The sequence below is a fragment of the Anabrus simplex genome, chromosome 3 (genome assembly GCF_040414725.1).
Source record: "Anabrus simplex isolate iqAnaSimp1 chromosome 3, ASM4041472v1, whole genome shotgun sequence".
NCBI lineage: Eukaryota > Metazoa > Arthropoda > Insecta > Orthoptera > Tettigoniidae > Anabrus > Anabrus simplex.
In genome coordinates this window covers 185935026-185957634 of record NC_090267.1, presented here as the reverse complement: position 1 = coordinate 185957634, position 22609 = coordinate 185935026, and the positions used below count along the sequence as shown (strand labels likewise).

Sequence of the window (22609 nt, the reverse complement as noted above, 5' to 3'; positions counted from 1 at the left end):
AAGCCACTGGCAGAGCCAATGCACAATTAGAGACTTTGTCTCACTACCAAAAATTGATGCCTGCTTGGCCATCCCTATGGGAATCAACATCTATATCATCTGATTGTGGTAGAATGAGGAATTTTAATGTATATCTCCTACTATGCCCATGTTATTAAGGCATGTCACCAAAGATTATGTATTTTATGATATTCTAATGGAGTAAGTTTAAGTTTGTGAAAAATGTTTTCAATGGTTCTTGATTCATTATTTGCGAACATAACCATTCTTCGAGATTCAGATTTGGCTGATGATGCTCTGTAAGGGAGCAAAACATGTCCCACAAATAACTTGTCTATTAATAATGATATTTCAAATGTGACAACATTATAATGTATTGAACAGGTGGATTACAATAAAAACTTTGTTATTGCAAATAACAGATTTCAATACGGATTAAGACATGAGATTAGTCACTTGCAACGTAGTATAGTGTCCAAACCAGCAGGAACTAACTGTACATGCTGGGTGTGCTGCTTATATGCGCGCATAGTGTTTGAGAAAAACAGCTTATTGGCTTTACATAAAACTCACGTCAGAGAGACGAGAGGGGTAACAGATTATGGGACACACAGAATGCACACAATTTAACGGTGAGATTGTAGTGAAATGGCGAAATATATAAGGTAGGTTAAGGTTCACATATTCGATGTCACAAGTTGAAGCAATTGAAGAAAGGAAGGAATAAAAGATGAGATCTACGTAAGCTGAAAGAAAAGACTGTTAGGGATTGTTTAAAGGAATATGTTGCACAATCACTAAATGAAAAGGCTGAAGGAAACACAACAGAGAAAGAATGGTCAGTCGTGAAGAATAAGGTCAGTAGGGCAGCTAAAGAAAGATTAGGTAGAAAGGAAAGATCAACTAAGAATCAATGGATAACTCAGGAGATACTAGACCTAATTGATGAACGACGCAAGTATAAGAATACAAATATGACGAGTGCAGAAAAGATTACAGGCAATTAAAGAATGAAGTGGATAGAAAGTGCAGGACAGTTAACAACGAATAGCTGAAAGAGAAGTGCAAGGATGTTGAAGGTTGTATGATCCTAGGAAAATAGATGCTGCATACAGGAAAATCAAGGAAACCTTTGGAGAAAGGAAAACTTAGGTGTATGACTATCAAGAGCTCAGATGCAGTACCAGATCTAGGGAGAGAAGACAAGGCAGAAAGATGGCTGGAACATATCCAACACTGTATCAAGGTAAAGACATAGAAGAAATTGTTCTGGAACAAGAAGAGGCTGTTGATGCTGATGAAATGAGAGACCCAATTCTGAAGTCAGAATTCAACAGAGTTTTGAGAGATCTAAGTAGGAACAAGGCACCTGGAAATGATGGACATTCCCTCTGAAGTACGGACTGCCTTAGGGGAAACCAGCATGGTGAGGTTATTCCATTTAGTGTGTAAGATGTATGATACAGGAGAAGTGCCATTTGATTTGCAGCAGAATGCTGTTTTACCTATTCCCAAGAAAGCTGGTGCTGACAAGTGTGAAAACTACCGCACCATTAATTTAGTATCTGATGCCCGCAAAATTTTAACATGTATTACTTACAGAAAAATGGAAAAACAAATTGAAACTGAGTTGGGAGAAGATCAATTTGGCTTCAGAAGAAATGCAGCAACACATGAAGCTGACTTTAAATCTGATCTTAGAGGACCGAATTAAGGACAAGCTCACATACATGGCGTTCGTAGATCTAGAAAAGGCATTCGGTTATGTTGATTGGACCAAGCTATTTGAGCTTCTGAAGGTGATCAAGATCAGAAACAGAAAACAAAGAATTATCTACAATATAAAAATTAGTCTAAAGTGATAAGGATCGATGGCTATGAAAAAAGAAGCAGCATTCAAGAAAGGAATAAGGCAAGGCTGCCGTTTGTCCCTCTTCCTTTTCAAGGTTTATATACAATAGGCGGTAAAGGAAATCAAAGAGTAATTTGGAAAGGGAATTACAATCCAAGGAGAGGAAATCAAAACTCTGAGATTTGTCAATGACGTTATTTTATCTGAAACTGCAGAGGATCTGGAGAAACTGTTGAATGGTAAGGATAGATTCATGGGGAATGAGCGCAAGATGAAAATATGTAAGTCCAAAACAAAAGTAACGGAGTGCAGTCGAATGAAGGCAGATGATGCAGGAAATATTAGATAAGGAAATTAAGTCTTAAAGGAAGTAGATAAATATGGTTACTTGGTAGTAAAATAACTAACGATGGCAGAAGTAAGAAGGACATAAAATGCAGACTAGCACTAGCAAGGAAGGCCTTTCTTAACACACTGGTGACCTGGTCTGAATGGAGGCTATTACCCCCTGTTGACCGAACAGCTCAAGCCGGCAAGAACAAATTTACACTGTTGCACTCAAATTCACGCAATGCTGTATTAAAACGCACAAGATTGTTGTCCACGATTTGACAAAGAAGGACCAAAAGCACTGTCAGAAGCACTCACATAATTAGAAATACTAATTCACTGTCTCTAGTTACACCTGATAGCCGTAAGTATATCTGATAACCGGTCTGCACACAACTTAATACAAATATCTGTATCTGTTAGCAACTGCATTTATTCCATGACTACACTGTTTAAAACTTATAATTTCATCACCATATTGTAGCAGCGATCAAGGAAACACGAGGTCCATCGTGTACAGTCGGCCGAGAAACTACGAGAATTCTCGAGGCCCGTCACCAATGTGTTAAGAAACTATACTTGCTCACGCCAAACATTCGATACAGGAATTAGATGTATTTGAAAACTTTCATATGGAGCGTGGCATTGTACGGAAGTCAAGCATGGATGGTACCTAGCTCAGAAAGAAGGAGAATAGAAGTTTTTTGAAATGTGGTGTTACAGATGAATGCTGAAGGTCAGATGGATAGATTGAATTATGAGTGAAGAGATACTGAATGGAATTGGTGATAGGAAATCGATTTGGCTGAATTTGAATTTATTTACGATTAACATGCCACTGAGGCTAAAAAGCCCCTTTATATAGCCTCTTCTTATAATACAATACAGGTTTATGAACACACTAACTACATTTTTATAATATTAAAATATTAAACTAAATATGAAACTTAAAAATGAAAATACAGATAACCAAATCCAGTAAACTTAAAACATACGAGGTGCGGCAATTAAATAACGAGACTGCGCCCCTCTTACTCCGTGGTCGCATGGTGGGAGGTTGTTATTGAAATGTAGTTGACATCGATCCTTCCTGAGCAAGCACACTTCGTTTCGTCGTTCTACCTGCTTTAGTTTGCTTTTGAGACGGTTGTAGCGGACGCTGTTGTGTAGTCGTGCCGCGATCATGGTGGACATAAAACTCGAGCAGCGCATTAACCTGAAATTCCTAGTGAAATTAAAGAAATCACCCACGGAATGTTTTCAAATGTTAAAGGAGGTGTTTGGCGACAATACTATGTCACGTGCACGAGTGTTTGAATGGCACAAACGGTTTTCTGAAGGTCGGGAAGAGGTTGAAGATGATGATCGTCCCGGACGACCTGTGACTGTCAGAAGTGAAGGAAACATCCAGAAAGTCAACGAAATTGTGCAGAAAGACGAGTATTTGGATAATTGCCGACATGTTAAACATTAACAAAGAGACTGTGAGACAAATTTTGCATGATGAATTAAACATGAGAAAAGTTTGTGCAAAATTGGTCCCGAAAAACCTGACTCAGGAACAAAAAGACAATCGGAAGAACATGTGCTCTGACATCAGGGAACGACTCGCAGATGATCCAGACCTGCTCACAAATGTCATCACAGGTGACGAAACATGGATTTTTCAGTTTGACCTGGAAACAAAACGTCAATTCATGCACTGGAAGACCCCTTACTGCCAAGAATGAAAAAAGCACAAATGAGCAAATCAAAACTGAAGGCAATGTTGAACGTTTTTTTCGATATTCAGGGTGTTCTGATGATTGAATGGGTTCCTGAGGGTCAAACCGTAAATCAGCAATACTATAAAGAAGTCCTAATCAAGCCAAGGGAAAGAGTAAGGAAGAAAAGATCAGATGCATGGAAGAACGGCTCATGGATTCTTCACCACGACAACGCACCAGCCCACAACGGTTTGTGAAGCAGTTTTTAGCTGACAAGTGCATTCCTGTGCTAGAACATCCTCCGTATTCACCTGATCTTGCTCCATGTGACTTTTATCTCTTCCCAAAAGTGAAAAGTGTATTGAAGGGAACACATATTCAGTCTGTGGAACACATAAAAGTAAAAACAGCAGAGAAGAGGTGTTGCGCACGGTGACAAAGGATGACCTACAGCATTGCTTTGAACAGTGGAAGGCACGTATGCAACAGTGTATAGATAAGGGAGGGGAGAAAGTTGAAGTATGTGTATTGTACCTTTGTTTGCAATGAATCACATTTTTCACATCAGTCTCGTTATTTAACTGCTGCACCTCGTACATTATATAATAAGAAAGTAAATCATTATGCCCATTTGTTATTTTAGACTACATGGATCTGAAGTATATATCAAGCTAAAGCAGAGAAACAATTTTCTTCGAAATACATATATTTTTGATTGTTAGACAAAAGAATGCCCGATCTCAGCCTCTTGTGTACTCCTTCAGAAAGATAGATGTTAAGGTCTGCTTTAGTTGGGTACAGTGAAGAAACGGTGAAGATTAAAGACATTAAAGATACGTGATGCAGTGCAAACAAAGGATTTGTTAAATTTAGTGGTATGATGAAGGGGAATTTGAAGGGTAGTTTTTGTAAACCTATTATCTCTGTTATGTACCGACTCCATAGGTTTAAATGCATTATAAAGATAGGAAAGGTAGGATGGTGAATTCAGTTTGAGAATTTTGTGCGTAGCAACAGCTACTGAGATTTCATGACATTCATGGAGTTTCAACCATTGTAGCTGTATGTAATAGGGTGTTATGTGTTCACTACGCCTGGCATTTGTCACGTAACAAACACATGTGTTTCGTACCCTCTGTAGTTTTATGTTCGAAGCTTCAGATAAGTCGTCGCATATGACTGAACCATAGTCAATTATTGGAAATATAAGACTTTGAACAAGTAGTTTTCGCATGATAGGTGGTGTACATGACACGTTACATTTCAAAATATACATGGATGACACAACTTTTTGGATTACATTTGACGTAGGATCAGACCAGGATAAGGTTCTGTCAAAAGTTAGACCTAGATTGTTAACGGTGTCACTATAGTGGATATCTATCTCTAGAATTTTTATTGCTGGGAGGGATTTCAGGTCAACAATTTTCAGGAGTTTTATGTAACCTATGCAAATAAGCTGGGTCTTAGCGACATTTAATTGGAGGTTATGATTTGCGCTTCATTCGATCAATCGAGAGATGTCATGGTTAAAATGCATTATGTGATATAGATGTTGATTCCCTATGGCCGAGCGGGCATCAATTTTTTGTAGTGAGACGGAGTCTCTCATACTGCATTGGCACTGCTGGTGGCTGCAATCAGCATACACAGTGACGTCCACGGTGTGCACTAGCCATGCATCTTGGTAGGTGTGCTAGGTACCAACTGATGAGCCCAGCCTAGCACATGGGGGCGAAATGCTAGCAACCAGGAATGAGTTAGCTGAAAAATTTATAATGTCCAATAACAGACCATTTATATTGGTATTAAAATGCATTATACGAGAAGATGTGTTAGTGGGACAAAAGTGGAAGTAAGCTTGTAAGTCATCAGCATACATGTGAAAGGTACTGTTTTTAAAGACTTCAGATATGCCATTAATATAAACAGAAAACATAAAGGACCAAGGACTGATCCTTGTGGTACGCCACAGTTTACTGATTCCCAGCTAGAGGATCATCCGTCAAAAAACGTGACTCTTTGCGATCTATTTGACAGATATGATTCAAACCACAACAGAGCAGTCTGGGAGAAGCCAATTGACTTCAGCTTTGCAAGAAACAACTCATGATTAACAAAGTCAAATGCCTTAGAGAAATCAAGGAGACATAAGATAGTAAGCTGCCTCTTATCTGTGGCCACGCGTATATTATCTGTAACCTTCAGAAGAGCAGTAGTAGTACTATGGCCCATCTTGAAACCAGATTGGTAGGGATTTAGAATGTTGTATTTAGACAAATATTCACATATCTGCTCATGAACAATTTTTTCTAGTGCCTTACGAAGTGCACAGAGGATGTTGATAGGCCTAAAATCACTACAGCCTACTGGTATTTTCTTTTTTGATACAGAACGTACATTGGCATGCTACCACTCTGAGGGATAAACTCCATTCTGTAGAGATAAATAAATGCACAAGGGCAGGAAGAAATATGTCCATGCACAGAGAAATCATGGATATTGGAATATTATCTGGACCTTTAGCTTTAGTTCGAATTGATCTGACTGCTTTTTCTACCTGTGAAGGGTGTACGTACATGAAATAGAATTTATCTCTGTTACTTGGAGTGAGAAGTCTATAATGTTTGGCAGTCTCTGATACTTTCGGAGAGTTGGAGTTAGAGACTGATGTCATGTAATATTCACTTAATTCAGATGGAGTAACAGGCATCTGGCTATCCAGAGAGTGACTGACTCCAATACCATCCAATACCAAGAGATTTTGCAGCACGCCAAGAAGCTGAGGTGCTATTACAATTACAGAAGACGTTGTACGTATACTTCACTTTAGCGTTCCTAATTACTTGTTTTGTCTCATTATGTAAGATCCTGAATTGCTCGTAATCATCTGGAAGTTTTGTTTTAATAAATTTCTTCCTAGCTCTGTCCCATTTACTTATCAATTCCTTAATATGCTTATTGAACCATGGTGATGACTGGTGTTTTACGATAATTCTTTTTAGGGGTGCATGCTTATCATAGAGTGAAAAAACACATTCCAAGGTAGTAATTCAGCATCAACACAAAAACTGTTCACGTCAAATTTACTGAAGTCTCGAACAAGAATTGTTTTAGGAATTTGTTTTGGCGTGGATAAGGTGAGTACATCATAGAGCAAGTCATGACCAGAAAAACCAGCAGCTGGTTCCTGTCCGTATTCTACTACCAACTCACTGCAGTTCAATGAGATTATGTCGAGAGTGCTATTAGAAGTGGCAGTATGAAACGTTGGACTGAATGGAAGGCAATCGAGATTACAAGTGTTGAGCACATCACATATTTTTTCACTTTCAAACGTCCCAGTTCCGAACCGAGCATTAACATCGCCCACAACAAATATATATTTATAATTCATAACATGAGAGTACATATCATTCCGGAATGTACCCATGAACCCTACTTTTGGTGGACGATATATACAAGGGAAAAGAATTTTAGTGTCTGAAAGGGCTATATCAAGGATTATGTACTCAGGTTTCTTACTGTACTCTCCAGGAGATTTACTAAGTACACTACATTTTATGCTGTTCTTCAAGTAAACTGCAACACCACCAGTGGCTCTGTTTATTCTGTCGTTACGGAAAATATTATACCCATCGAGACAGATGGCAGAATCTGGTACTGAAGGTTTAAGAAATGTTTCACTGACTGCGATAATATCAAACAAACTGTTGCCAAAAATGAGCCGGAACTCGGATATATGGGAGGAGTCGACAAGACTGAGAATTGATATGAATGACCTTAAGATTTCTTGTGTTTCTCACACTAACATCGTATAGTAAATCAGATAAGACACACTCATTACTTGTCATGAGTACAATATAATACAAAAGGTTCAATAGTTCAATAGCAGATCGTTCAAAGAAGTATGATGATTTTAGTAGCCTATACTAATATAAAATAATTTAGGGATTTAGAAATTATGTGAAGTGAAAAATAAACGGGTAGAAAATTGGTATTAAATGCATCGCGTTAGCAGATATTTCTAAGTATAAAAAAATTATAGGCCTAAATAATATACTAAACTAAATAGAATTGTTGCAAAAGAGAGACATTTGAATTGTTAGCCTCACCAGAATCATCTCTACTTCTCGTCCTAAGTATTTGCAGTAAAAGAGGAATACAAATTATCTCACCGCCACATTTCAGTGGAGCTGGGTAGCGTTTCTTCAGTTCCTCGAGGTCACGTTCCGTCTTTACTCAATGTTTCACATCACCAGCGTGCAGCATTATAACACCATCCACAGTCCACACCACTGAATTTAGTCCGAAATGGCTCACAGCACATTTGAGAATATCAGTACGGGCTTTAGTTAGGTCCTCCCGTATAATTCTTTAACAGCCTTTTTGATTTGAAGACCGCATTTCGATAGGCATATGAAACAAATTTCACAATGATGGGCCTGGTTTTGTTGTGACTTCTGGTACCAACTCTCTGCGAATGGTCGATCACTGATCCGAGTGTCTTACCCTACAGTTTCAGGTACTCCAAATATACGTAAACTGTTCCGACTCATCTGTCCTATCGTCTAACTGCCGTTGAAGTCTCGTCTGCTGAGTTCACATTTTAATTCTATTATTACATCAGTATTAAAATCAATACTTTCTTTAAGTTTCTGTATGACCTTATCGACTACTCTGTCTACAAGTTCGTCGAGGAGTGAACTGTTCTTAATGAGGTTATCCAACGTTAGTGACATCGTAGTATCTATAACCTCCTTGCTTACGCTGGTTCGCAACGTATCCGATGGAGTGCACTGATCATCAGAGGCCAAGATGTTGGCAGCACAGTTCTGTGAATTTGGAGAACGGTTGATGTTCTTCACTTGTTCCCGCGTAGTTTCAGCAGTTGCCACATGAGAGCGTGGGCTGTCACTGTTTATTTGCTTGCCATTGGAGAATGGGGTGGCACTCCTGCTCGCGGGCTGAGCGATGCGGGCTTTAGCCTTCACTTGTTTACGTGAGTTACCCATTGTAATTCAATAAACTTTTACAAATTACTTACGAATCACAACATCATCTTCCAATTAAAGTATCACTGCACATGCACAGGTTAAAACACCACTGAATGGACACTTGATATACACTTAACACCGTCTTATGACACCTTCGCAATGATAAATACTGGAGAGGCTCTCACTCGCGTCTATACCACCATGAGGTAACAGAGAGAATTTGATGAGAAAAAGAGATAGAATGATATGACAGGACACCTAGGATTTGTTCAGTTGGTTTTTTAGGGAAGCGTAGGTGGTAAGAATGGTAAGGGTAGACCAAGGTGTGAATATGACAAGCAGATCGGAGCAGATGTAGGATGGAGCAGTTACATAGAAATGAAAATATTAGCACAGGATAGGGTGGCATTTGAGATCTTCATCACACCAGCCTATGGACTGATGACTCAAACAACAACAACAACAACACCACCACCACCACCACCACCACCACCACCACCACCACCACCACCACCACCACCACCTTCCCCCCAAATAAAGCATGTATTGTCTATATGGAAAATTTTGAATATATCACTATAGAACCCAATAATGAAGATTTCCATGCCAAAAATATAAATTACCTGTATTCCACTTTTCCACTTTCTCTAACCACAGGGCACTTTTTCTGTAACTCCTGTTATGGGACCTAGTTGTTACTTTTTCACCTAAAAAAGAAAAAAACATTCCTTAATTAAATTACAAAAGTATGGTACATAAAACGAACTTGCTAGGGGGAGAGAATATATGAATCCATTTACTGTATATATACTGTGGGCTTACAACAAAAATGTATTAATTCCAAAAATGATTTCTTAATGAACTAAGTTGAAGAAATTGTGCTCCTTGCAGAGAAAAACAAACTAACGTCTAGATCGTGTAGTTTTTAAGCAGTGATATTTTCACAAATAATGAAGTCCATTACATACAGTAAGTTTTCAGTGAATAAAACAAGAAAAGAACAACATACGTTTGATTTTACTCCACAGCTGTGATTTATACAGCAGTGAACTGTAACAAAGTTTTGAAGGAACTTATTGGTCCACCTTTTTCAATACAAAACAATTTGTTGTTTAGATTAAAATACAACAATTTTTTATTTGATACTAGTTTCGACGCTGTTTGGTGTCATCTTCAGTCGAACATAGATCATAAAAACGGGCAATTATATAAAAATTTCATTTACACAATATAAAATACATTACAACATTGCATTTAAAATAATTTATTAATAAAATGACTAGAATATCTTCTTTTCAACAAGTTTAAGACTTGCAGGTCGAATACAATAAGTTAAGAAGACAATGAGTGAATTTCTGCCAAACTGGGATCTTGAGAATCCTGGGTTCAACTTTTATCACACTTAATATCTGATAAAAACAGTTTGATTTTAAGACATGTTGCACTTTGTACAGAGTAAGGATAGTAGTTCTGTGAGTAATGAAATCAATCTTGAAGGACACAATTGTGAACAGTTGCTTGTGTCTGGTTCCATTAGCTTATTACTGCAGCATGTCAAATGAGGTGGAAAAGTGTTATGAGCGAAGTACACAAGACGCTAAAAGAACGGTATTTCCCAGTTCAGTGCGGGATCTAAAGAATAAAGAGAAAAATTCTAATTATAAGAACATGCATAAAAGAAGGGCGGGGGAAGGGGCAACGTGAAAAATCAAATCGTGTAATTATATATTTATACGAGACTCACCTCGGAAGGCTGTTGAATGGCATGAAGTGTGGAGAGAGACTGTGCATTACGACAAGTTCTGATCAAGGGAGTGCTGTAGACCGGGGAAGGTGGGGAGAGGGAGGGGAAGCTCAGAGGTGGGGCTGAGGAGCGATTGAGTAAGGGGAATCTGGGGGGGGGGGACGTGCGTTGTTGTGGAAGCGCATAGCGAGAAAATGTGTTGCACATGATGCGAAAGACTGAACTATTTCTTGGAATTTTAATATTTTTAAGAAATGCTATAGGGAAATCGAAAAGTATTTTAGGTTTTTCAGAAATATTGTTCAACCTAAGATCTGAATTAAAATACTGGTCTAAATCTATATAATAATATTCAGTAGCATCAAGCAAAGGACCCTTACTTAAAGATTCCAATATTTCAATGTCCTGCTCTATACCATTAAAGGAGTGTTTTAGATCATGGATATGTTGGCCCACAGCAGAAAATCTATTGTGCTTTATAGCGCTGACCTGCCCAGCGTATTTAATCTTGAAGCTGTGTCCAGTTTGGCCTAAATATGAACAGTTACAGTTCTTACAACAAAACCTGTAGACACCTGATTTTGAAAAAGGATTGGACTTGTTTATTGAAGTGGAGTTATGTAAAATCTCCATACTTCTGTTATTAGTTTGAAAAGAGATGTTGACGTGATGTCTTTTAAAAATGTTGGTGACCCTATATGTATATCTTTATTAAAAATGAAAGTTGAAAAGGTGTTATAATATATAAGTAATAATAATAACAACGTAAACGTTTCCACCTTTTCAATACTAAAATATATTCACAAAATTATAAATTACACGGTACTAGTTTCGACCCATCTAGGGGTCATCATCAGCCGTATTGGAGCAAAGATCACTTTTGGCGAAATCCTAAGAAAATGTTATTTTAAAGAATAACAAGTGAAATGAGATGTTATTATGGTAATAGTTAATAATACAAGGAATATACATACTAAGAGGTTTTTAAAAATTGTAAAAATTATAATCATGGAAATCAGTAAGTTCTTGTATTGAAATGACATATGTAAAATTATATATGGCTTAGGAAGAGGGCTTAAGGTGGGGCTGAAGGGTGCGGGAGAAAGTGTAATTGTCTTGGAAAAGTACCTTTGATTAAATTTAGGATTGAGTTTAGGTTGGCTGCATTATTGTTTCTGAGGAAAGTGATAAATAGATCGAAGAGTATGTTGGGTTTTTCTGAGATTTCATTGAGATTGTGACTGGCATTAAAGTATTGGTCTAGGTGTATGTAGTAATTTTCCATTATGTTGAGTAAAGGGCCCTTGTTTGCTAATACAAGGATGTCCATGTCTTGTTCAATATTGGTGAAATTATGGTTATAATCTTTCATGTGGTGGCCGATGGCTGAAAACCTGTTGTATTTTATTGCGTTAATGTGCTCGTGGTATCTGATAATGAAGTTTCTCCCGGTTTGCCCGATGTAGGTTTTTTTACAGGTGGTACATTTGATCCTATAAACTCCTGATTTTAAAAAACTGCTGGTCTTGTTGATGTGTGAAGTATTGTATAAAACGTTCATGTTCTTATTGTTGGTTTTGAAGGCTATTTCAACGCCTTGTTTCTTAAAGATGTTGGTTAACTTGTAGATATCATTGTTGAACGTGAAGGTGGAAAATGTTAGAGGTTTGGTTATTTCTTTTTTGAGGGTAGTTTTTGGGCGATGTTTGTGTTTATTGATTATCCTTTCTGTAAAATGATTGCTGAAGCCGTTGAATTTTGCGATTCCGCGGATTGTGTTGAGTTCGTTTTTTAGATCTTTATTGGACATAGGTATGCTGAAGGCTCAGTGAACTAGGTTGTTGTATGTGGCTCGTTTGTGGGACTGGGGGTGCACTGAATCTTGGCGAATGGTGGAGGCTGTATGAGTGGGTTTTCTGAAAATTTTATAACTGAAAGAATCTGAGTTTCTAGTGATGGTTAAATCTACAAAGTTGATTTATTGATTTGATTCGGATTCTAGTGTGAATTTGATATGAGGATCAATATTGTTGAGTCTTAAGAGGGTGGTGGGTGCGTTAATTGATTTCTCATTCATGATTACAAAGACATCGTCGACATATCTGGCCCAAAAGAGAATGTTTTCGAATTCGTTGTCAATTTTGGTGTATTCGAGGAAGTCCAGGTATATTTCTGCTAAGATACCTGAGGCCGGTGACCCCATTGCCAAACCATTTTGTTGATATATGACATTGTCAAAAGTGAAGAAGTTATTGTCGATGACAAGTTTTAATATTGTGATAAAGTCTTGTATCTCTAGTTTGCTTAAGTGGCTGTTTTTGTTTAGATTGTTTATAATTATCGGAATTAATTTTGATACTTGTATGCTTGGGTACATGTTTACAATATCGAGAGAGTGGATGGAGTGATCCGGTTGCAAATTGAACTTGTTTAGTTTTTCTACTAGCTCAGATGTGTTTTTAATAGACTTTTTGGATAAGAATTGATAATTTTTTCTTAAGAAACATTGGATGAATTGTGATATTTTGTATAAGGGGCTCGGTCTATAGTTGATAATTGGCCGGATGGGAATTCCGGTTTTGTGAATTCTTATCCAAAAAGTCTATTAAAAACACATCTGAGCTAGTAGAAAAACTAAACAAGTTCAATTTGCAACCGGATCACTCCATCCACTCTCTCGATATTGTAAACATGTACCCAAGCATACAAGTATCAAAATTAATTCCGATAATTATAAACAATCTAAACAAAAACAGCCACTTAAGCAAACTAGAGATACAAGACTTTATCACAACATTAAAACTTGTCATCGACAATAACTTCTTCACTTTTGACAATGTCATATATCAACAAAATGGTTTGGCAAAGGGGTCACCGGCCTCAGGTATCTTAGCAGAAATATACCTGGACTTCCTCGAATACACCAAAATTGACAACGAATTCGAAAACATTCTCTTTTGGGCCAGATATGTCGACGATGTCTTTGTAATCATGAATGAGAAATCAATTAACGCACCCACCACCCTCTTAAGACTCAACAATATTGATCCTCATATCAAATTCACACTAGAATCCGAATCAAATCAAAAAATCAACTTTCTAGATTTAACCATCACTAGAAACTCAGATTCTTTCAGTTATAAAATTTTCAGAAAACCCACTCAAACAGCCTCCACCATTCGCCAAGATTCAGTGCACCCCCAGTCCCACAAACGAGCCACATACAACAACCTAGTTCACCGAGCCTTCAGCATACCTATGTCCAATAAAGATCTAAAAAACGAACTCAACACAATCTGCGGAATCGCAAAATTCAACGGCTTCAGCAATCATTTTATAGAAAGGATAATCAATAAACACAAACATCGCCCAAAAACTACCCTCAAAAAAGAAATAACCAAACCTCTAACATTTTCCACCTTCACGTTCAACAATGATATCTACAAGTTAACCAACATCTTTAAGAAACAAGGCGTTAAAATAGCCTTCAAAACCAACAATAAGAACATGAACGTTTTATACAATACTTCACACATCAACAAGACCAGCAGTTTTTTAAAATCAGGAGTTTATAGGATCAAATGTACCACCTGTAAAAAAACCTACATCGGGCAAACCGGGAGAAACTTCATTATCAGATACCACGAGCACATTAACGCAATAAAATACAACAGGTTTTCAGCCATCGGCCACCACATGAAAGATTATAACCATAATTTCACCAATATTGAACAAGACATGGACATCATTGTATTAGCAAACAAGGGCCCTTTACTCAACATAATGGAAAATTACTACATACACCTAGACCAATACTTTAATGCCAGTCACAATCTCAATGAAATCTCAGAGAAACCCAACATACTCTTCGATCTATTTATCACTTTCCTCAGAAACAATAATGCAGCCAACCTAAACTCAATCCTAAATTTAATCAAAGGTACTTTTTCAAGACAATTACACTTTCTCCTGCACCCTTCAGCCCCACCTTAAGCCCTCTTCCTAAGCCATATATAATTTTACATATGTCATTTCAATACAAGAACTTACTGATTTCCATGATTATAATTTTTACAATTTTTAAAAACCTCTTAGTATGTATATTCCTTGTATTATTAACTATTACCATAATAACATCTCATTTCACTTGTTATTCTTTAAAATAACATTTTCTTAGGATTTCGCCAAAAGTGATCTTTGCTCCAATACGGCTGATGATGACCCCTAGATGGGTCGAAACTAGTACCGTGTAATTTATAATTTTGTGAATATATTTTAGTATTGAAAAGGTGGAAACGTTTACGTTGTTATTATTATTACTTATATATTATTCTCAGTTCAATACGGACCAAAAACATGAAATTCATAACCATTAAGGTGTTATAACTCGGTTTATCTCTAATTAAGGTTGTTTTGGGGCGGTGTCTAAATTTGTAGATTATCAATGAACTCCTCTTTAAAACCACTGAATTTAGCAACTGAGCGGATGGTGTTTAACTCTTTATTTAAATTAGTTTTTGACATGGGAATCTTAAAAGCGTGATTCACCAAACTGTTATATGTGATGCTTTTCAATTTCCTTATAGCACTTCTTACAAATATTAAATTTCCAAGCAATAGTTCGGTCTTTTGCATCATGTGCAACACATTTTCTCTTTATGCGCTTCCACCACAACGCCCCCCAGATTCCCCTTACTCAATCACTCCTCAGCCCCTCCCTTCAGGTTCTGCTCCCTCTCCCCACTTTCCCTGGCCTACGGCATGACCTTGATTAGAGCTTGTCGTAAAGCACAGTCTCTCTCTCCACACTTCGGGCCATTCAACAACCATATGAGGAGAGTCTCATATAAATATATAATTACATGATTTGATTTTCTACATTGCCCGTTCCTCTGCCCCTCTTTTATGCACATTCTAATACATAGCATTTTTCTCTTTATTCTTTAGGTCCCGCATTGAACTGGGAAATATCGTTCTTTCAGCGTCTTAAGGACTTCACTCGTAACACGTTTCCACCTCATTTGATATGCTGCAGTATTAAGTTAATGTGTCCTTCAAGATTGATTTCATTACTCACAGAACTACTATCCTTACTCTGTACAAAGTGCAACATGTGTTAAAATCAAACTGTTTTTATCAGATATTAAGTGTGACAAAAGTCGAACCCTGGACTCTCAAGATCCCACTTTGGCAGAAATTTACTCATTATATGTCTTCTTAACTTCTTGTATTCGACCCGCAAGTCTTAAACTTGCTAAAAAGAAGATAAATATTCTAGTCCTGGAATTATTTTAAATGTAATGTTGTAATACGATCTATTATGTTGACGTTGAAGATGATATCACTTTTACAAATAAAAAGTATTTATAACATGAAATGAAGATGATATGTCTTCTTAACTTATTGTATTGAATCCGCAAGTCTTGAACTTGCTGAAACGAAGATAAATATTCTAGCCATTTTATTAATGAATTATTTTAAATGCAATGTATTTTATATTGTGTAAATGTAATTTTTATATGATTGCCCATTTCTATGATCTATGTTCGACTGAAGATGATGCCGAACAGCATTAAAACTAGTATTGAATAAATAATTGTTGTAATTTAATCTAAACAACAAATTGTTTTGTATTGAAAAAGGTGGACCAATAAGTTCCTTTAAAACTTTGTTATTCTCAGTTCAATACGGACTCAAGATGAAGTTTTAAACTCTAAATGCCGTGAACTGAGTCGTTCAGCAATGTTGTTCTTCTCACAAACATGAGTAATGACTAGAGGAAGAAAATTGTCACAACAAGCTATACAGAACAGTGTTGATGTAACTACGAAAATGTATATAAAAACAAAACCAGTAAAGCTATATGATACAACAATGAAACCGAGGATGAGAATGGCAATGTTGTAAAATGGCTCCAATTTAAGTACGTAAACGAAAATCTTTGGGTTCTGCAATGTAAGTTCTAGTGAATGGAGAACAATCAGGGTTCATGGAAAGTGATGACCACCAGTTTGTTGAAAACAACCAATAAGAACACATTCAAATCCTTTGGCTATAAGTATAGCAAAATAATAATGATCTGCTAAAGCTAATCAGGGATTATTCCTGAAGTGCTACATGACTAGCACAAGAGTTTTCAAACATTGGACACTAAAACTGACAAGCCTCCAGAACCTTATATGGATAATATGGCAAGTGATGATTCAGAAAAATATCTGCTAGAAATTTTTTTTGTTAATAATGCTTTATTGCCAGCATAACACCATGTTACATTAACTTAGAGGTAGTTCATCATCATCATCATTATTATTTTCCAGCTTTAGTTTCCGGGTGTGGTGTACAAGCACTCGCCGCGTCTTCCTGTCAAAGTATAGTTTCTGTTCCTCTATGTCCTCCCACTTGACATTCCTTTTGCTGACCTCCGATTTCATTGTGTCTATCCATCTATTCCTTGGCCACCCTACTGGCCTCACCCCTTTTACTTCTCTGTCAAAGTACTGTATTTACTCGCACAATGGACCCCTTTTTCTTCCATATTACAGCAAAAAAAAAGTAAAAGGGGGGGGGGGGTCCATTTGCGATAACCTCAAATTTTGTGCAGTGAACACATGGCTTCTAGACTATAAGGAGCTATAAATTATACATGTAAATGTTCTACACTATTCTTTAACAAACTTATGATTGTATTTGAGTTATACTGGCTATTTTCGTTGGAAGGCAGTATTTCCAAATGTGAAAAGACAATAAATGGTGAACACAACTTTTAGGTCTACATATAAAGTAAATATAATCAGTTTTAGTTACTCATATCATGTCATTCGTTTCATCTCATTAATTTCTCTGATTAGGTTGTCGTCAGAAAGAGCATACGATCATAAAAACTCACTACGAAAATTCATCTCACTTCATACTCAACCCTGTAGAGGAAAGGGATAAGGGTATCCTATTATCATATTATGCAATATTGATAGAAAATAATTTAATGGGCAGTCATTTGTGTCTGTCAGTTGAGCAGTAGGTCTGCCGCACAGTAAACCTGAGTAAATCTAATCACTGCTTTCATTTGAATTATCATCTTGTGTTGCCAACTTTCCTGCTATCAGCATGTCATCATTTCAAATGATGTCATCTTCATTGCCATCTCCATCAACCATGCATCGAGAGCATTTGAGGTCCTATCTGTTTGAAATGTTCCAAGTAGCCTACGCAGTGGCCTCTACGGTATGCACTGGCCATGCGTTTTGGTAGGTGTGCTATTTACCAACTGATGAGCCCTACTTAGCACACTGGGGCAAAATGCTGGTAACCAGGAATGAGTTAGCTGGAAAATTTATAATGTCTAATAATGGACTAACTATATTGGTATTATAAATTTACTCACTCAGAGCAAATATTTCAGGTTTCCTATGAGAATCAACATCTTTATCATCTGATGGCCAGGCAGGCATCAATTTTTGAAAATGAGACAAAGTCTCTCATAGTGCATTGGCACTGCCAGTGGCAAGTGATAAAAATCATTGTTGTCCGTATTGAAGATACTGAATGTAGGATGCTAAATGGTTTATTTTGTCACCTATTCAATACATATAAATTTTACAATTTAGGAATTTATTCTTAATTCCGCTTGAGACATGTTTCGCCCTTCATTGAGGGCATCATCAGTCAAAATTACCTCCTCAAGGCAAAAATTAGGTACCTGATTAGTATTTAACATGCACAAATTAATACACATTACAATGGGAAAATTAAGTACGAGAAACTCTTGTACAATGGTGATGGTTAAACAATATAAGTTTAAAGAATAAGAAGTCAGCACCAATGCTTAAAATTACTGGGTAATTATAGCAGAGTTCAGCAGTGGTGCTCTGAAGAATAATTGATGCACTCATAGGAAATTATAAAGTTTTAAAATTATTTACAATATAACAGCCGGGGGGAAAGGGTATAGTGCTCGGCGTCAATGTTTTTAACAAAAATTACTGCCAATGGTTGGTAACTATACAGTAAATTTACATTATCCAATTGAACAGTTGAGAATTTACAGTCTATATACATATTTACAAGAGAGCAGCTTGGTGAGCAAGGATATAAAAAAGTATATTACCAAGTGCGTCCCGTTGCTTTAATCGTTGGAAGATGATTGTAGCATTGACATATCAGAAATATGCAGAGTGGTTTAATCTTAGTTAATAATCACAGGGGGTGGGGAAAATATTCCATAGCCAAATGAGGTTCTATAGGCATCAAACAGAAAGTTGTCTGGTTGAAGCACCGGGATCGGTATGGTGAACTGGTCAGCGTGGATGGAGACTCAATGGGTGTCATTGAGTAAATAGTGCATTTGAATGGCAACAATGATGGCAGTTATTTGTAGATAAATGTATTACTGGGAATGTGTTGCAGGTTGAATACTTCGCTTTTTCTTAGTTGATTTCTTGTAGCTTGGAATGATGTGTGAAAACATCGGTGTGAGATGCCGGTGAGACATAAATTGATATTATTTTGTGAATGAATGTATGAAGGACCTCGGGACGAAGTTACAGTTTTTTGTTGCTGGTCTAGAGAAAAAGAATGGAGTTGTTTATGCTATGAACTGCAGTGGAGAGATTAGAAAATATACGGTAACTATAGAGTCAGAGCGATGTAGCTGGGACGAGGCATCACTTCATTTGGTCTGCGAAGAGGAGCCGTAGTGGCACGCCATATTTGTGCCGATGTGCGCTGGAATTCTAGCGTGTTGTATGAAGTGGAAGTTATCTGATGTGTCGTTGAGAGGCAATATGTTGACGGATGTTGGTTGACTATGAAGGAGGCACAGTCGGTAATACGCAAGCCCAGTAATACATTTACCCACAAATAACTGCCATCATTGTTGCCATTCAAATGCACTGTTTACTCAATGACACCCATTGAGTCTCCGTCCACGCTGACCAGTTCACCATACCGATCCCGGTGCTTCAACCAGACAACTTTCTGTTTGATGCCTATAGAACCTCATTTGGCTATGGAATATTTTCCCCACCCCCTGTGATTATTAACTAAGATTAAACCACTCTGCATATTTCTGATATGTCAATGCTACAATCATCTTCCAACGATTAAAGCAACGGGACGCACTTGGTAATATACTTTTTTATATCCTTGCTCACCAAGCTGCTCTCTTGTAAATATGTATATAGACTGTAAATTCTCAACTGTTCAATTGGATAATGTAAATTTACTGTATAGTTACCAACCATTGGCAGTAATTTTTGTTAAAAACATTGACGCCGAGCACTATACCCTTTCCCCCCGACTGTTATACTGTAAATAATTTTAAAACTTTATCATTTCCTATGAGTGCATCAATTATTCTTCAGAGCACCACTGCTGAACTCTGCTATAATTACCCAGTAATTTTAAGCATTGGTGCCAACTTCTCATTCTTTAAACTTATATTGTTTAACCATCACCATTGTACAAGAGTTTCTCGTACTTAATTTTCCCATTGTAATATGTATTAATTTGTGCATGTTAAATACTAATCAGGTACCTGATTTTTGCCTTGAGGAGGTAATTTTGACTGATGACGCCCTCAATGAAGGGCGAAACATGCCTCAAGCGGAATTAAGAATAAATTCCTAAATTGTAAAATTTATATGTATTGAATAGGTGACAAAATAAACCATTTAGCATCCTACATACTGCCAGTGGCTCCAAGTAGCCTACGCAGTGGCCTCCATGCTATGTGCTAGCCATGCGTCTTGGTAAGTGTGCTATTTACCAACTGATGAGCCCAACTTAGCACACTGGGGCGAAACGCTGGCAACCAGGAACGAGTTAGCTGAAAAATTTATAATGTCCAATAACGGACTAACTATATTGGTATTATAAATTTACTCATTCGGAACAAATATTTCAGTTTCCCTATGGGAAGCAATATCTTTATCATCTGATGGCCAGGCAGGCATCAATTGAGTACCTGGGTGCGACAAGAGCGTTAGTGGAAAAATGTCATGAAGTATTGAAAGTGTAGGAATCATTTAATAAAACACCAATGCACTGAAAGACAGATATATTATCAAGAATATGCAAATGTCTAATGTTTTGCATAACAGCCAGTCATATGTAACAATACAAGTGTGAATATTGACATTTATAGAAACTCGATTAATACTGTTATTGCATAGAATATGTACTGGTCAGCCTTTTGGTTATATAAATGTTCTATTTCTAATACATTAAGGGTAACAGCACAAGCTTTAGTCCTCAGATTTTGATTCAACATCTGAAATGTTATTTGAGGCATCATTATTCACACATTCCATGTTTAGGACACAAGTAAGCCACTTAGCATTTTGCGGTTTCAAATATTTACATAATGATGTCTGTTTTCTTAGTGAGATTTACTCCAGGTTTTGGCTCATTACTCAAATTAAGGGCTGTAAAACACAGAAAAGGGGAACTACGATTGAAAAAAGTAAATGGTTGATATACTGCAGAATATGTATTTGATCCTGATACCACACCCTTTGGAGAGTAGTGTGGATGACAATATTTCTGAATCCTAAATCTGTAACTTTTGGCACAGGGTGTCTTGAAAAACATTGGAGCAAGAGCAACATTCCGTTTCCAACCTTCCGAATTGCGTTGTTGTTTTAGCCCTACACAGTTACTTTCATTGTCATCAACGATAATTTCTTCTTCCGACGTCACATATTCATCACTCGCATCCATTTTTACCATGTGGCCACGCCGCGTGTGTGAACAATGAACAGCTTGGTCATGAATGCAACAACAGCACTGCGCGCGATCTTCTTTCCAAGGAGCTCCTGCCATCAAACGATGTCATAACAAACTAATTTTTATATAGACGATAGTTGAATGCTTGAAGAATGGAACGCATGCATTTACACAATAACAGCGTTAGCCGTTTAACGCTTTTATTGTACCCAGGTACTCAATTTTTGTTAATGAGACAAAGTCTCTCATACTGCACTGGCACTGCCGGTGACTCCAAGTAGCCTACGCAGTGGCCTCACCGGTATGCACTAGCCATGCATCTTGGTAGGTGTGCTATTTACCAACGGATGAGCCCAACTTAGCACACTGAGGCGAAATGCTGGCAACCAGGAATGAGTTAGCTGGAAAATTTACAATGCCCAATAATGGAGAAACTATATTGGTATTATAAATTTACTCATTCGGAACAAATATTTCAGGTTCCCTATGGGAATCAACATCTTTATCACCTCAGAAATACGAGCAACGTTTTATCTCATTGTGTTCAGTTTTGTAAATGGAACAATGTGTCAGATGCTTACATTATAATGTGCTTTAGATTTCCATCATTATCATTTGAGGTTAGGACTTCACCGATAGCCTTGGTATCTGCATTATCCATAGCCTTGCTAGCCCTCAGTATACACCACTGGGAAACATAAATGTTCATGTTCAGAAATAATTCATAGCATTTTGTATGTGAGTTGAGTAGTTTATGGATTAAATTAACATTAACATTTTTACATCATTCTTGAAGAGACCGGGTACTCCGGTTTTCCCTGTCATCTTTCATTCCAGCAACACTCTCCATTCTCATTTCTTAGCATCTATCAGTCATTACTAAATCACTTTGAGAGTGGCGACCCCATCGTACTAATAGCCTATATCTGTTTCATTCATTCCATTCTTGACCCGGTCAATGACTGGAAAACAGGTTGTAGGTTTTCATTTTTCATTTATCATTTTCTTCAAGAGATCGTAATAGCAGAGAGTTCCAATTTTTTGTTTTCTACGCTATGGGATACAAATTCTGTAAGAATAAATATGTAAATTTTATGTTGGATAGACACTATCTTAAATACGAAAATAGTATAGTTTGAATTCTATATATCAGGACAATATTCCAGTAATGTACCAATGTTATATACACGTGGTACAGGAGCCAAATCTTTGTAAGAGCTTTTGACATATTTCTTCAATATGATCACTGAAGTTCAAG

The 22609-nt window shown here is 37.1% G+C and overlaps 1 protein-coding gene across 1 annotated transcript in view; it reads right to left on the bottom strand.

The window, feature by feature from the left end:
• The window catches only part of LOC136866725 (uncharacterized), a 270182-nt gene that overhangs the window by 16633 nt on the left and 230940 nt on the right, over nt 1–22609 (bottom strand). The window contains exon 10 of the mRNA XM_068226823.1: nt 9509–9592. Within this exon, the coding sequence (XP_068082924.1) occupies nt 9509–9592 (84 nt within the window). The remainder of the gene's footprint in view (nt 1–9508; nt 9593–22609) is intronic.